The following is a 16403-nucleotide window of genomic DNA, read 5'->3' as shown; positions in this document are numbered from 1 at the left end:
AACTTTTGACAAGATTACATTTAGAAATATTCTGTTCAATAACAGCTGTGCCCACCACCATATGCAATGATTTGCACCTATGTTTAAAGAAGATTAAGGTTCTGCAATATTGTCATCTGAGTACATTAGCCTAGATTTTTCTAAGATCTAAATAATTGCTAGCATTCAAGGTATTTTATGTTGGTTACAAATCTAAAAAAGGTGAAAGAAAAACTTTTGTGTTTCAATTGACAAAAGTTCAGGATGAGGAGAAAAAAAGTAGAAAGATGATTTGAAAAATGATAAATATAGTAAAATGTAACAATTAGAATGGGATCCAAAAAAGTTTAATTAAAAACAACTGCATACTTACATACTCCATCATATTGCTAGTTTCACATTTCCTTTTAGTCAACTTCCAGTGTAAAGCAAGCTAAGAAAGTACAGTTTGTTAACAATTTTGATATCGACTTATACTAATAGCTACCTATACATTTGAATAAATCACTGAAAACGATCCAGGAATAAGTGTAAGATCCAAATCATAGCATTTTAAAATACTTGGTATAAAATATACTTTAAAAATTGAGTATTAGTTCTTTAATTCATTTTTTAGTGGCCTGAGACCTTCTCATGTTTTCAATTTAATAATACAAATATATTAATGGAGCACTTATTTGATTAAACTTCTTACCTTGTGATATAATCTGTTATTTTCCCATTCTAACAACTTCTGGATTGATCTTCTGGTCTAAGAGAAAGAATCAAAACTTTGTTACAAGATGACTTGAGGAGCTTTGTAAACTATGTGTAGCTATATTTTTCTGCTTACTTGTAAGAACCCATTATTTTCTCCTCTTGTTTTTCTTATTAGAAATCAGAAAACAAAACAAAAGAATGTAACTGACAGAAACTGCCAAGAGAGAAGCAATGTTTTGAGTAGTTATTATATTATAACAAGATCACCCTTCCTCCCTCTCTCATAAACACACACATGAAATTTTAATATATGCATTTCAAAATGAAATATGTACAAATTACTTTGCTGTGAGTCCATTCACTGAATTATTGTGAAAACATTACTAATACTGCTAGAAGTCCATTTATGGATTTAATTTATATTTTCATGTACTTTTTCACAGGATTACTTTTTCAATATGCATGCAGTGTGCCAAATTAATCCAATTTTTCAAAGAAAAATTTGCTATCAGAGCTCCTAGCATAATTCCTGGCATAGGGTAGTCAGTTAAGGTCTACAGGTTCAATAAAGCAAGCCAACATATATCAGAATTTCCACGGAAAAGAACATGTTAAAAACAGCCAGTCAGAAACTTGTATTGAGAATGAAAAATATAAATAAGACAAGCAGCACTGTAGTAAATAGAAGAACAGAGGCTAAGTTTTTCCATTTGGAGTGCATATATTTTGTAGGGAGAAAGAAAAATTTTCAAAATATTTGAAAACAAAGTAAAATATTACTTAGCATTTTTTATTCTTATTTGATACTGTATGTAGAAAACCCTAAAGAATCCACCAAAAAAAACTACTAGAACTGGGAAATGAATTTAGTAAAGTAATAGGACACAAAATATATATTCAGAAATAAGTCTCATTTTTACACACCAATAGAGGGAAAAACTGAGAACACAATCTCATTTACAATTGTATTTAAAAAAATATGGAGGAATAAATTTAACCAAGAATGTCAAAGAACTGTACTCGAAAAATTACAAGACACTGAAGAAAGAAACTGAAGATACAAATAAATGGAAGCATACATGATGTTCATGGATAGGAAGAATTAACATTATAAAATATCCACAGTACCCAAAGCAATTTATTGATTCAATCTAATTCCTATCAAGATACCAATGGCGTATTTCACATAACAAGAACAAATACTCCAAAAACTTATACAGAACCAACAAAGACCCTGAATAGCCACAGCAATCTTGAGAAAGAAGAACAAAGTTGGAGGAATCATGCTACCTGATATCAAACTATACTATAAGGCCACAGTAATCAAAACAGCATGGTAATGGCCTAAAAACAGACACATGGATCAGTGGAACATAACAGAGAGTCGAGAAATAAATCAATGCCTTCATAGTCAAATAATATTTGACAAAGGAGGCAAAAATATATGATGGGGTATAGATAGCCTATTCAATGAATGGGGACTTCCGGCCAAGATGGAGGCCTAGACAGACACACTGCATCTCCCTCCACAACTAAGAAGGAATACAACTACCTCAAAACTAGAGACAACCAGAAGTCCCAGAAAATCAAGATGCATGGAAATCCAACAAACAAAGATATAAAGAAGAAATACTCATCCAGACAGGTAGGAGGGGAGAAGCCAGGGCACAGAGGACGCGGTGTGGTGGCAGCAGCAGCAGTGGCAGTTGCAGGCTGGTGGAAAGCACAGTCACACATTTTAAAAAATAGGGAGGTACACCTGAGGAGCGCTCCCAGCACCAGACCAGACCACACAGCTCATGGTCCCAGCACCAGGGAAAAGAAAGCCTCATTGCTTCTGACTGCAAACCAGTGGGAGTTGGGGCAGAGGAAGAAACTGCCGGTCAGTATAGTCCACGTGTTGAAAGGGCCTCCATGGTCCTAGAACATCTGCAGATCCACCCACTCTGGGAACGACAGCCAGGGCAACAACTACAGGCAGCAGTCCCATATGGAAGTGGGAGAAGTGACTGGAAAAGGGGTGAGTGCTGAGCAAGCAGCATTGTCTCCTCTCAGACCCCACCCCCACATACAGCGCCACAATGTGGTGAAATGGGTTGCCCCACACTGACTAATATCTAATGCCCTGCCCCTTACAATGTAACAGGTGCAACAGCTCTACCTAATACACAGAGGCAAACAAACACAGGAGCCTGTCAAGATGAGGAGACAGAGAAGTATGGCCCAAAAGAAGGAATGGATCAAGGTTCCAGTGGGTAAACTAAGCGACGAAGAGATAGCCAACCTAACAGACATAGACTTCAAAACACTGGTGATAAAGGTGTTCACAGACTTGACAGATATGCTTAAGTATAGCAAACGCAAAAGGGAATAAGTGAAGGCTATGCTAAGTGAAACGAAGGAAAATCCACACGAAACCAATGGTGAAGGGAAGGAAACCGGGGTTCAAATCAGTGATTTGGAACATAAGGAAGAAAGAAACAGTCAACCAGTACAGAATGAAGAAACAAGAACTGAAATAAAATGAGGAGAAAATTAGGAACCTCTGGGACAACTTTGAATGTGCTAACATCTGAATGACAGGGGTACAAGGAGGAGAAGAAGAAGAGCAAGAAATTGAAAGCTTATGTGAAAAAAGAATGAAGGAAAACTTCACAAATTTGGCAAAGGAAATAGACATACAGGTTCAGGAAGCACAGAGAGTCCCAAACAAGCTAGACCCAAAGAAGACCACACCATAACACATCATAATTAAAATGCCAAAGGTTCAAGATAAAGACAGAAACTAAAAGCAGCAAGAGAAAAGCAGAGAGTTACCTACAAAGGGGTGCCTATAAGAGTCTCAGCTGATTTCTCAAAAGAAACATTGCAAGCAAAAGGGGCTGGCAAGCAGTATTCAATGTTATGAAAAGCAAGGACCTACAACTAAGATTAGTCTACCCAGCAAAGCTATCATTTAGAATGGAAGGGCAGATGAAGTGTTTCCCAGACAAGGTAAAGCTAAAGGAGTTTGTCATCACCAAGCCCTTATTATATGAGGGACTTATTTAAGAAAAAGAGGATCAAAACTATGAACATCAAAATGACAACAAAGTCACAACTATCAACAACTATCAACAATCTAAAAATTAAAAACAAAATCTAACTAAGCAAACCAGAATAGGAACAGGATCATAGGTATGGGGATCATTTGGAAGGTTATTAGCTGGGAGAGGGAATGGGGGAAATGGGGAAATGGTGCAGAGATAAAGAAACATAATTAGTTGGTACAAAATAGGCAGGGCGAAGTTAAGAATAATACAGGAAAGGGTGAAGCCAAAGAACATATATGTAGGACCCATGGACATGAACTAAGGAGGGTGGGATTGCTGTAGGGAAGGGGGGTACTGGGCAGAGGGGAGCAAAGGAAAAAAAATGGAGACTACTGTAACATGCAAATGTATAGGCTCACAGTTTGTGTATTATTGAAATAAGATTGTATTAATTCAAACTATTGTTTTATAAGTTTAAGATGGTAATTGTAATCCCCAAGATAAAAAACTAAGAAAATAACTACAAATATACAAAAAAGGAAATGAGCTGCTGTGGCTCAGTGGATTGAGCGTCGGCCTGCGAGCCAAGTGTCACTGGTTCGATTCCCAGTCAGGGCACATTACTAGGTTGCACGTCAGGTCCCCAGTTGGGGGCGCGAGTGAGAGGCAACCACACAGTGATGTTTTTCTCCTTCTCTTTCTCCTTTCCCCTCTCTCTGAAAATAAAAATAAAACAAACAAAGAAATAAATAAATAATAATAAAAAAAAAGAAATGAGAAGGTACATGGTACACTACATAAATCAGTTAAATAAAAATAACAAAGTACTGGAATAAGTAAAAAACGAAGATATGATATATGGAAAACAAATAGAAAAATGGCAGGAGTCCTTTCTTATCTTTACAGACTAAGTTATGTTCCCTTAATAATCATATATTGAAATCACAATGGCCAGTTCTTCAGAATGTGACTATATTTGTAGATAGGATGTTTAAAGAGATAATTACTTTAAAATGAGATAATTAGGGCGAGCCCTTACCCAATATGACTGCTGTCCTTTTAAGAAGAGATTAGGACTTAGGTAAAGACGAAAAATCAGGTGAAGGCCCAGGGAGAAAACAGCCATGTACAAGCCAAGGAGAGAAGACTAGGAAGAAATGAACTCTCCCAAAGCTTTGGTCTCAGACTTATAGCCTGCCGACCTGTGAGAAAATAAATTTCTGTTGCCTAAGCCACCTAGTCTGTGGTACTTTATTAAGGCAGTCTCAGAAAACTAATACATTATCATTAATCTCTTTAAATGGAAATAGATTGAACTCTCAATTAAATGGTAGAGATTTGCAGAATGGATTAAAGAAGATGTTCAATCTATATGCTGTCTACATGAGGCTCAATTTAGATTCAAAGATACAGGTTGAAAGTTAAAGGATGGAAAAAAGTATTCCATGTAAATAATAACCAGAAAAAGTTCTGGAGTGGCTATAAAAACATCAGACAAAATAGCACTGGCTGATGCGGTTCAGTGGATTGAGTGCTGGCTTGCCAACTGAAAGGTCACCGGTTTGATTCCCAGTCAGGGCACATGCCTGGGTTGCAGGCCAGGTCCCCACTTGGGGGCACGTGAGAGGCAACCAATCAATGTCTCTCTCACAGATTGATGTTTCTCTTCCTCCTCCCCTTCCTCTCTCTAAAAATAAATAAATAAAGTCTTTAAAAATATCATACAAAATAGATTTTAATTAAAAAAGAGTTACAAAAGAAAAAGATGGACAGTATAGGTCTTAATATACTTAGGCTGCTGTAACAAAATACCATAGACTGGTGGCATAACCAATAGACACCTGTTTCTCACATTCTGGAGAGTGGAAAGTCTTAAATCAGATTGCGTCCATGGTTGGTTGGGTTCTGATAAAAGCCCTCTTCCTGGCCTGCAGCAGCTGTCTTCTTGCTGTCTTCTCACATGGTGGAGAAAGAGAGAGCAAGCTCTTTGGTTTTTTCTTATAAGGGCATTAATTCTATCAGGAGTAACCCATCCTCATGGCTTCATCTAAACCTAATTATCTTGCAGAGGCCAAAGTACTATCTGTCTCCAAATACCAACAGACTGGTGGGAGGGGAGGGGGAAGTTTCAGCATATGAATTGGGGGGGGGCACACAAAGAATCCCATAACAATATACAGTGTTACCTCAGTACTCATCATTAATTCGTTCCAGAACTCGTGATGAGTGCCAAAACCGATGAGTACCAAACAGTTCGTGAGCTACTGAGACTGATGTGATGACCTGTTTCATTGCAAGAGAGGGGTGCTGAGTGGTGAGCAAGCACTGAGTGCTGAAACATTTTTTCTCATCAAAATGCAGTAAGTACAGGGTTTGATGAGTTCTGAAGCCAACAAGTACCAAGGTATGACTATACTGATAACACATAAATTTATTATAAACAAACACATAACTAACAAAACTCCTGCAAAATATATGAGGCAAAAATTGACAAAACTGAAGGGACAATAGCTAGAGACTTCAATACTTCACTTTCAATAATGTGTACAACAACCATACAGAAGATTGATAAAGAAATATAGGATTTGAACAACATTTTCAATCAACTAGACCTAACAGACATACAGAACACCCCACAACAATATAATACAAATTATTCTCAAGTGTACATGGAGTATTCTACAGGATGGGCCATATTTTATTTTATTTTATTTTTTTAAAGTAACTTATTTATTTGTTTGTTTATTTATTTATTTTTAGAGAGAGGGGAAAGGAGAAAGAGAGGGAGAGAAACATCACTGTGTGGTTGCCTTTCACTTGCGCCCCCAACTGGGGACCTGACGTGCAACCTAGTAATGTGCCCTGACTGGGAATCGAACCAGTGACACTTGGCTCGCAGGCCGATGCTCAATCCACTGAGCCACAGCAGCCAGGGCTGGATGGGCCATATTTTATGTCACTAAACAGGCCTTAAGATATTTGAAGAGATTAAAATCATACAAAGTGTCTACTCCAATAACAACAGAATGAAACTAGAAATCATAAGACAAGGAAAATAACATTATATTCATGTTGTGCAACTGAGAGAAGAGTACCTTACTGCTTAACATCACTCTCAATTTAGCAAGTATTATAGCAAAAAAAGGTAAAGGTTACAAGTAATTTCAAATTTAAGGATGGTGGCATAATGAGGCCTGAAAATTGACTACAATACCATATTTGTTTCAATGGTAAATGTAAGGACAGGTAAATGAAAATCTTCATTTTAGATATCCTGTGGCCATAGACTCTGACCAAAGCCAAGAGAGAATAGGCAGAATTCAGGGTATCCTTATCTGTATTTTTTTTCTTCCACCTCATTTGCTAGAAAAACTATCCAGGAAGTATACTAGCTAAAACAAACAAATCACCACGACCAACAAAAACAGTTCATAAGGCAGACTGTTTACATAGAAGTTCTTTTCTTGGAAACATTTTACAATCATTAGTTCACATATCAACCTTGTAAAATATGGCACAGTAATCACATTATTTCCATTTTGACATGACTTCCACAAAGCTAGATGCTTCATCAGAGACAGCTAGAGCAGGATGACAAACTATTGCCCACTATCTGACTTGCTGCCTGTTTTCGTAACTCCAGTTTTACTGGAACAGAGCAGTGCTCACTTATTTACATATTGCCTTGTGCTGCTTTCACACTGAAATAGCAGTGTTGCCTAGCTGCAATAGAGACCTCTGACCTACAAAGCCTAAAAGTATTTACTGTTTGGTCTGTTAAGAACTTTGCCAACCCCCACTACAAAATTAAAATTCAGTGGGTTAATTGTTTACCATACCACTTACCCTAATGTGTGTCTTAGGAATACGAAATGTTTTTTAGGAATAGGAAATTTGACCTAAGAAACATGACGTTGTGAAGAGAATACAGAATTACAAGAGACAAAAACAAACCAAAGCAAAAAAAAAAAAAAAAAAAAAAAAAAGATAATTTTCCTGATTATGCCATTTACTGTGTGATACTTAAAAAGTCACTTCACTCTGGATCTGTTTCCAAACATGAGAAATTAATGGACTTGGGCTATATTAATGCTAATCACCTTTCCAATTGAACTGTTATAGTCTATACCAGCAATTTTCAATCTCTTTCACCTCATGGCACACAAACTAATTACTAAAATTCTGCAGCACACCAAAAATATATATTTTTTGCCAATCTGATAAAAATAGGCATAATTTTGATTCATTCACATCGGATAGCTACTCAGTTGTGTTAGCTGTTGTCATTTTTTAATTTGAAAACCTAAGGGAAAAGAGGTCAATGCCCCTGACTAAATAGTCAGGTATAACATATTTTAAAAATTCTTGTGACACATCAGTTGAAAATTGCTGATCTACATACCTTAGTTTAGAGATTAGGAAGCAACAGTGAAGGCATAAAGATTCTTAAATTGTTGCATTTTATTTTTTGTTTCTCCATGTAGGTGAAAAAGCAGTGAGGCACCTTAAATCTCTTCATCATCATGACAATCTTAAAAGTAATATTATCTTGATTTCATAGGTGAGGAAACTGAGGCTCTAGAAAGGGCAGTGTCTTGCAAAAGGTTACCAGCACGTGCTTATTGTTTCATTGTCTACTGTGTTAACAACATAGCATGTACAAAATCAAGGGCCATAACTGTAAAGAGTAGAGAGTAAGGCAGATAATGTAACTTATGTTTGGTTCTGTGGTGAACCAGAGACCACATGTCCTGAGCTGCCACTCAGCTAGAGCCAATTGCTGAAATGTTGTCATGTGAGCCCAATATTGCCAGATCTTTAGATTTTACATGAGAAGCTAGATGTCTTCATTTTCATTTTAAATATTCCAATTTTTAAATGCTTAAAAAATAAAGTTGGCTGGATTTGGCCCACAGGGTGATAGTTTGCAAATATAAACTTTAAAAGAATGTCTGATCTCACTTATTTGTTACTCAGAAAATCTCATTTTTGAGTGGACTCAGACTTAGAGGTACAAGGTCTCAAAGAGGACAGCCTACATATAGCTCTTGGCAATCTGTTCCTGCCGTTTTTATTTGGCCTCCTTCATACTCCTAGCCAAAAGTTTAGCATATTCTGTGACCTCTTCCTTATGTTCCTTAATATGTTGTTTCTTCAGAGCAACATGCTGATGTTTGTGCTGTAGGGCGTGTGGAGTAACAAGATGCTGCATCTTGGGTGCATTGATCTTAGGTTTCTTTTCTTTCTTTCTTTCTTTCTTTCTTTCTTTTTTTAAGATTTCATTTATTTATTTTTACAGAGAGGGAAAGGGAGGGAGAAAGAGAGGGAGAGAAACATTGATTGGTTGCCTCTTGCACGCCCTCAGCTGGGGACCTGGCAGGCAACCCAGGCATGTGCCCTGACCAGAAATTCAACCAGTGACCTTTCAGTTCTCAGGCCAGCACTCAGTGCACTGAGCCACACCAGCCAAGGTGGTCCTAGGTTTCTTACCGTCTTTGTGTAGGGACTTTCTCACAATATATTGGTGGACATCATCGTTGCAGAGACTTAAAAGTTTGTGGATTCTTGTAGCTCTTTTGAGCCCCAGACGATGAGACACACTAGTATCCGTGAGACCAGAAATATCTTTCTCTCCCTTTATTACAACGACCAAGTTGCGAATACTGAGATTGGTATGTACTGCAACCCTGAACAGATTTGAGCTTTCTCTCTGCAGTCCTCCTTGGTCTATAACAGGAATGCCCCTTTCTCAGCAGCAGGCAGATGTGGCCATGGGTCAAGACACCCTGCTTCATAGGGAAACATTGTTTGTCATTTCCACCACTGATTCAAACCATATAATCCTTCCAGTCTTCACCCAGAGCATGAGTAGCAACTCCTATGGCCATACACTTTTCATAAAAGGTATGAAATTTGCCTTCATAGTCCACTTCAATAAGTTTCTGGCAGCCAGTAGCTGGCCAAGAGATGTTCAGCTTCATCCTGAAGCAGCTGACGACCTCCAAGGCACCACAAAAAACACATAAACTTTTTAAAATTGAAATATTAGTGATTTAAGAATATACTGATACCTCAACTTCAATGTGAATTCTTCATTAACCAAAGTAATGGGGAACAGGGAGAAATCACAGCATCAGTATCAGTCTCATTTTCCATTAAATATTGTATCAGAAGTATTCATAATAAAATCACATGATTAAAAAATTGTTTCTCTTTATTTCAGGCCTTGCAATGAAGATGTTAATAAACAAAGAATAACTAGTTCACCAGAAAAAAAAAGATACCATATTTTTCACACTATAAGACACACCTGACCATAAGGCACACTTAGGTTTAGAGGAGGAAAACGAGAGAGAAAATATTCTGAACCAAATGGTGTACTAAAATGTTTAATGAAATAAACAGAATAATATTTCAACCATATAAAGTGAACAGCAGGCAACAGTGGTATTAAGAACCATCATTGCTGTCATTAACAAATGAGGAGAGACTTTAAGGTTCAAGTACTCTTCTAGTTTTATGGGAACCCCAAGAACTCATCATTGCGAGTGTCAGAATTGATGAAGCTCAGTTGCTCACAATCGCTGATATCACTTTCTTCTCTATCTTCATACTGACCAGATGCCCTGAGACTCAGCAGTAAAGTGGGACATTTAAGCATTCCCAGGGGGTTCGCGTGGGCCCACCACTTCCTCTTCTAACAGCTGTCACCACTGCTGACAGGTCAGGTAATACACATCAGTCTGTGATGCAATATTTGCTCCATATGACGCACAGACATTTAATATTATCCTGGATAATATTAAGATGAAAAAAATCGGTTCTTAAGTAACTAAAATGGACTACATTTGTGTGATGAAAAATCCAAATATAATTAATGCATATTGAGGCTTTAAAAATAATGGGAATGGATAGGAGTCACTGATTTGTAACTTTTAAAAGACATGACAATTTGGAAAAGAAATTTATGTTGTCATTTTTTTAACTTATAGAAAGCCATTTGAGACTACTGTACATGCTTTGATAAATAATAAACTAAGCTCTATTTAAAGTAAGGCTCTGACCTGCTGATGGTTACCAAAGGAATTAATAAAATGTTTAATTTTCCATTCAAAAAGCCATTGGAGTGACAGTATTTTATTATTATTTTTTTTAAAGTAGACATTAAGGAGGGCAGGAGAAAGATGGAAAAGGAAGAAATGAGTATTTCTTTGGAATTTTTTGGCTTTTATGAAACAACTGCACCACTAATTATATCCCCACAAGGTGCTGTGATTTTGAATATAGTTTAGTAGGTTAATTATTATTTAAAAGTTTAAATAAAATCATCATTGTGGTACAGGAAAAAGAAATTAGGTAAAATGAATTAATTTTCCTCATTGGCATCAATTAAAAAGTTTAAAGATATCTTCCCACCAGGGGAAAAACATTCAAAGACTATATAACAAAATGTTAAAAAGGTGACATTAAGACAGTATCTTTAAATTCATGACAAAACTAGTAATGTCATATTAGAATGTTGTTTCACTTTCAAATAATGGTTATTAATAACTATACAGAAGATCAATAAAGAAATATAGAGTCTGAACAATATTATCAGGATTCCGGCCCCCCGCAAACTTTTTAGTTTGCTCTCACTTCTGTCTTTCTTCAGATCAGAATCTCTCCCACTTACATGTAGCTTGGAAATTCTTTTAATCACAGTTTTGGGTTATGTAAAAAGAATAAGTAGCCCAACTACATTTATATTTATTTAAGTACTCCACTAACAATTCTCTTATTTAAAATGATAGAAACTCATATGAAGTGATAAAAATGTTGGTAAAGGCTGGACAAATGACTTAATCTCTCTGTCCCAGAGTTTCTCTCTCAAATGAGAATAGCATTGTTACGAGAATTAAATAAATCACACAACATACTCAGCACATAGCAAGTGTTTAACAAAGATTAGTTATTATCATTATTATACAATAACATGGTTACTCACTCTTTTGTTGAGACAAATAACAGGCCACAGGCTGCAACCCAGTGTGCAACAACAGCAGAGACAACCACACAGCAGCCATTTCACATTGACTGGGAGAGCCTTTTTCAAACATGCATTCACACGGCCAATGCTGGTCTTAAATTCTTCTGGGGCCACCTACAACAAGGGCATAATCTTTAACAGTTTGTGGGCAACTTTACACTATTTATCTCTAAACCTAATGAAAATATTTGTCTTATTACAAATACTTTAAGGAATCACACATTTAAATATATTTCTTCCCTACTTCCCCAATAAATATATATTACATACTCTTGGATGACATTAGAAAGCAAAAACAATATAATTTCATGTTTACAGAATTTATTCTAATGTTCAAAAACAATCTTCTGAAATTACTAAGAATAAAATGGCAACAATAAAATTGGTGGTAAAGGATACCCAGCAAGCAATTTTCTTATCAAATATTTTCAATATTAAGGCAATATTTTTCATAGTTTCCAGTCAGTTTGACTAGTAGTTGAGTAAGATTATAAGTATAACAGTATGAACCTATATACTACCAGAGGAAATAGAATTAAAATTAGACTGTAGCAAGATTCCTGGACAACTTTTAAAAAGACAACTCTCAAACCTTTTCTCCCTGGTACATTTGCAATGTAACAATTTTAACACTTGCCATTGTTTCCATTATTTGTAGGTAAAAGCAACACTAATAAAAGCCTGTGAGGTGATCACATTCAAGAACTGGTCTTAGTACTCAGCATCAAATGGCCTTATGATTGCTGTAAATTTTGAAAGTTGAAAAGTCACTATACACATTTAATATTTTTAATTACTACCTCCATTCCTGGAAGTGGCTGTTTGTGCTTCTCTGTAAACAATGACAAAGTAAGTTCAAAGGCAAGAGCATGAGGCATAATTAGATCTATATCGAAAATTCTGCTTGAAGATTATACAATTCAAAGGTATACTAAAGACAGTTTGATTTCAGTGAAATTATATTTCTGAATCACAGAATTATTCCGTTTGATTTAGAAAGCTGTCAGACAGTAAAATCTAGGGGGAAAAATCCAGCATCTGGCTGTGCAAGCAAAACTTATAAAACTGTTAGGAAAAAGAAGCTGCTGTAAAATTAAACTCCAATTAGCATATTTGGTATTAAAAAATATAGAGCTTTACAATTCTTCTAAGTAAAAATTATACTAAAGGAATCAAGTTATTAAATTTTTGTCTTCTAAACAACACTATAAAACATATACCTATTAGCAGATGTTACATACATGACCACAAAACTCAGCACCATCATGATTAAGGCATTAATTAGTTTTATTGGAATCATTCATGCCACCCAATAAGTTAATGAATTGCTTAACCCACAAATTTGATCACCTTTCTAATATGTTAAGTAACAATTGTGAAATTGTGAGGCTCAAAGTCTGTATTTACATAGGGAAGGTAAACTAATTTTGTACTCCATCTAGATGGTTGACAGTATGACCTAAAGACAGTTAATGAGTAAAAAGAATTCTAATTAAATGACTAAATTTCCAAGGTAAATATGAAAATAAATTCAGAGAACCATGATGTGTAACTGAATATATTAAACACTAACAGGCTTGTACATTAGACAGTAAATCAAGATCTGATTTTTAGTAATTTATTAGCTATGACAAATCTGAGGCAAATTCATTAAATTTTTCTGAGTTTTAGTTTCCCATCTATATAAAATGAGAATAATAGTCTTTGTTTTATATACCTCACAGTGAATGGAAATTATACTTTAGAAAGAACCTCCTAACTGGAATGATTTGAAAAAGGAAGTCAGTGAATCCTATCTCTGACTAGATTTAGAGAAAAAAAAAAACAAAGTTCTTTTACATGAAGCCTCATTCAAACAGCTTGGCTACACATTTAATTATAAACCAAAGGGTAATCTGCTTCATTTTGAATTCAGATTCAATATTCTTCAGTTCTTCAATTCTTCAGAGCAAAAAATATTCTTTTTGTATTCTTTTTATTTTATTTTTAAAGCAATTTTATAAAAGTTTGAGCTTATTTGGACCAAACTGATCACGTGCCATGAAACAAGATGCTCCTAAAAGACCTTTTTAAAGTATATTTTATTGATGATGCTATTACAGTAGTGCCAATTTTCCCCCCTTCCCTCCAGCACTCCCCCTCTTACTTCATGTCCATGGGTTGTGCATATAAGTTCTTTGGCTTCTCCCTTTCCTATACTAACTTTTAACACCCCTCTGTCTATTTTGTTCCTACCAATTATGCTTCTTAATCCCTGTACCTTTCTCCCCTTTCTTCCTTTTCCCCCTCCCAGCTGATAACCTTCGATATGTTCTCCATATCTATGATTCTGTTTCTGTTGTAGTTGTTTGCTTAGTTTTAGTTTTTGTTTTTTTAGATTCAGTTGTTGATAGTTGGCAGTTTGTTGTAATTTTATTGTTCAACGTTTTGATCTTTTACTTAAATAAGTCCCTTTAACATTTCATATAATAATGCCTTGGTGATGATGAACTCCTTTAGCTTTACCTTGTCTGGGAAGCACCTTTTCTGCCCTTCCATTCTAAATGACAGTTTGCTGGATAGAGTAATCTAGTTTGTACGTTCTTCCTTTTCATCTTTTTTTTTTGGCTCTTCAAGTTTTTAATGAAAGCTGTATAGAAGATCACATTATTCCTGCATCTTCTCAATTGTTTCTTCCTTGTATTTGCCCTTTCCCTTTCCTACTTGGTGAAATTTGGCTTTACATTCAAGGATCTTTTTGCGGTCTTTGTCCAACTTTAGTCTGGTAATAACCACTTTGCTGGGGTGAATGCCCACGTGAACTGTTGTACCATTAGCTTTCTCCCATTTTATTCATTTAATGTAGATGACATATTTCTTTCTGGACTATTTTGCCAATCTGCTTCCCTTTGTAATGTCCACGTACTACCTGAATTTCATCATCCTTTTGAATGGGCATGGATCAAACATTGTACTTCTGTCTCAGCTCTTTGGAAAGCAGAGAAGACATAATCTTCCTGCAAATGTGGGAAGGTGCATTGAAATGCCTTTTACGGTTCTTGCTGCAGTCAGAAGTCACAAAGGGATTGAACGTCATTTAGAGTGGAAAAGCTGCACAAATCCCAGGTCCAAATAAACTTCCAATGGGCGAGCGCGGTTTGGAAGTTCCGTGGCTTTACCAAAAGCAGTTTCGGGGTCATTCTTTATAAGCTACACTGCCCAGCTCTGACTACAGATCTACAAACCCCCAACTCTCCAGCTCCCATTTCCGAGTCTCTAAATCCTCTTCTCCCTTCCTCAGCCGACGACCCTTCAGATACTGGGGAAACAGGTCAAGACCATCTTGGCCCCCTCTCCCTGGCTGCTATTCGGCCTTTGGAAGAGTATACAGACCCCTGAGGTCAAGAGCCACCGTGCCGGTGAATGGATGGCTGTGGATTACCTTGCTTTTCATCACTTTGAATACTTCTTGCTAGCCTCTTCTTGCTTGCAGTTTCTTTTGGGAAATCAGCTGACAGTCTTATGGGAACTCCTTTGTAGGTAACTCTATCCTTTTCTCTTGCTGATTTTAAGATTCTCTCTTCATTTTTAACCTCTGGCATTTTAATTATGATGTGTCTTGGTGTGGGCCTCTTTGGGTCTAGCTTGTTTGGAACTCTCTGTGTTTCTTGGACTTGTATGTCTATTTCCTTTACCAAATTAAGGAAGTTTTCCTTCATTATTTTTTCAAGTAAGTTTTCAATTTCTTGCTCTTCCTCTTCTCCTTCTGGCATCCTTATGATTTAGATGTTGGCACTTTTGGAGATGTCCCAAGTCTTCGTATTCTCTCATTTTTTTTGAATTCTTGTTCCTTTATTCTGTTCTGGTTGACCGTTTATTTTTTTCTTATGTCCCAAATCACTTATTTGAACCCCAGCTTCCTTCCCCTCATGGTTGGTTACTGTGGATTTTTCTTTATTTCACTTAGTGTAGCCTTCATTTCAACCCTTATGTGTTTGCCATACTCAATCATTTCTCTGAGCATCTTTATCACCAGTGTTTTGAACCCTGCATCTGATAGGTTGGCTATCTATTTTTCACTTAGTTCTTTTTCTGGAGTTTTGATCTGTTCTTTCATTTGGACCATATTTCTTTGTCTCTCAATTTGACAGACTCCCTGTGTTTGCTTCTGTGTGTTAGGTAGAGTGCCACACCTGTTATGTTGTAAGGGGTGAAGACTTAGATATTCATCAGTGTGAGGTGACCTGTTTTGCAGCTTTGTGGCGCTGTGTGTGGGGGAGGGGTTCGAGAAGGAACAATACCTCTTGTTTGCCACTCCCCTTTTCCAGTCACTTCACCCGCTTCCTGTTTGTGACTGGCACCCTTCTAGCTGTTGCCCTGGTGATGGTTCTCAGAGTGGGTGGGTGTGCAGACATTCTAGGACCATGGGGGCCCTCTAAACAGACTCCTGAGATATAGGCAGTTTCTTTCACTGCCTCAGCCCCCACTGGATTTCACAGTCAAAAGCTATGAGGCTTTATTTTCTTGGAGCTGAAACTGTGTGCTCTGTGGCCTGGCCTGGGGCTGGGATCACTCCCCAGGTGTCCCTCCTAGTTTTTACACACCACACGTGAATGTGGGACCTCTCGTTCCACTGACCAAAGCCACTGCCTTGCTACTGCTGCCTTGCCTCTGCCACACCATGT

The 16403-nt window shown here is 36.7% G+C and overlaps 1 protein-coding gene and 1 pseudogene across 2 annotated transcripts in view; both read right to left on the bottom strand.

Annotated features, from left to right (window-relative positions):
- CHIC1 (cysteine rich hydrophobic domain 1) overlaps window positions 1-16403 on the bottom strand; it is a 43059-nt gene that overhangs the window by 1787 nt on the left and 24869 nt on the right. Inside the window, exons 3-5 of one of the 2 annotated variants that reach the window (XM_090263999.1) lie at window positions 11698-11853; window positions 674-730; window positions 353-412 (exon numbers count right to left, since the gene is read on the bottom strand). In XM_090263999.1, coding sequence (XP_090120125.1) covers window positions 353-412; window positions 674-730; window positions 11698-11853 — 273 coding nt within the window. The remainder of the gene's footprint in view (window positions 1-352; window positions 413-673; window positions 731-11697; window positions 11854-16403) is intronic. The other variant, XM_090264000.1, reaches the window with a different exon arrangement.
- On the bottom strand, window positions 14386-15093 carry LOC149990552 (large ribosomal subunit protein uL24 pseudogene; annotated as a pseudogene).

This window comes from Furipterus horrens, unplaced genomic scaffold, assembly GCF_987537825.1.
Source record: "Furipterus horrens unplaced genomic scaffold, mFurHor1.1.pri manual_scaffold_17, whole genome shotgun sequence".
Taxonomy (NCBI): domain Eukaryota; kingdom Metazoa; phylum Chordata; class Mammalia; order Chiroptera; family Furipteridae; genus Furipterus; species Furipterus horrens.
The sequence above is the reverse complement of the archived record's forward strand: the minus strand, read 5'-3'. Positions and strand labels throughout refer to the sequence as shown.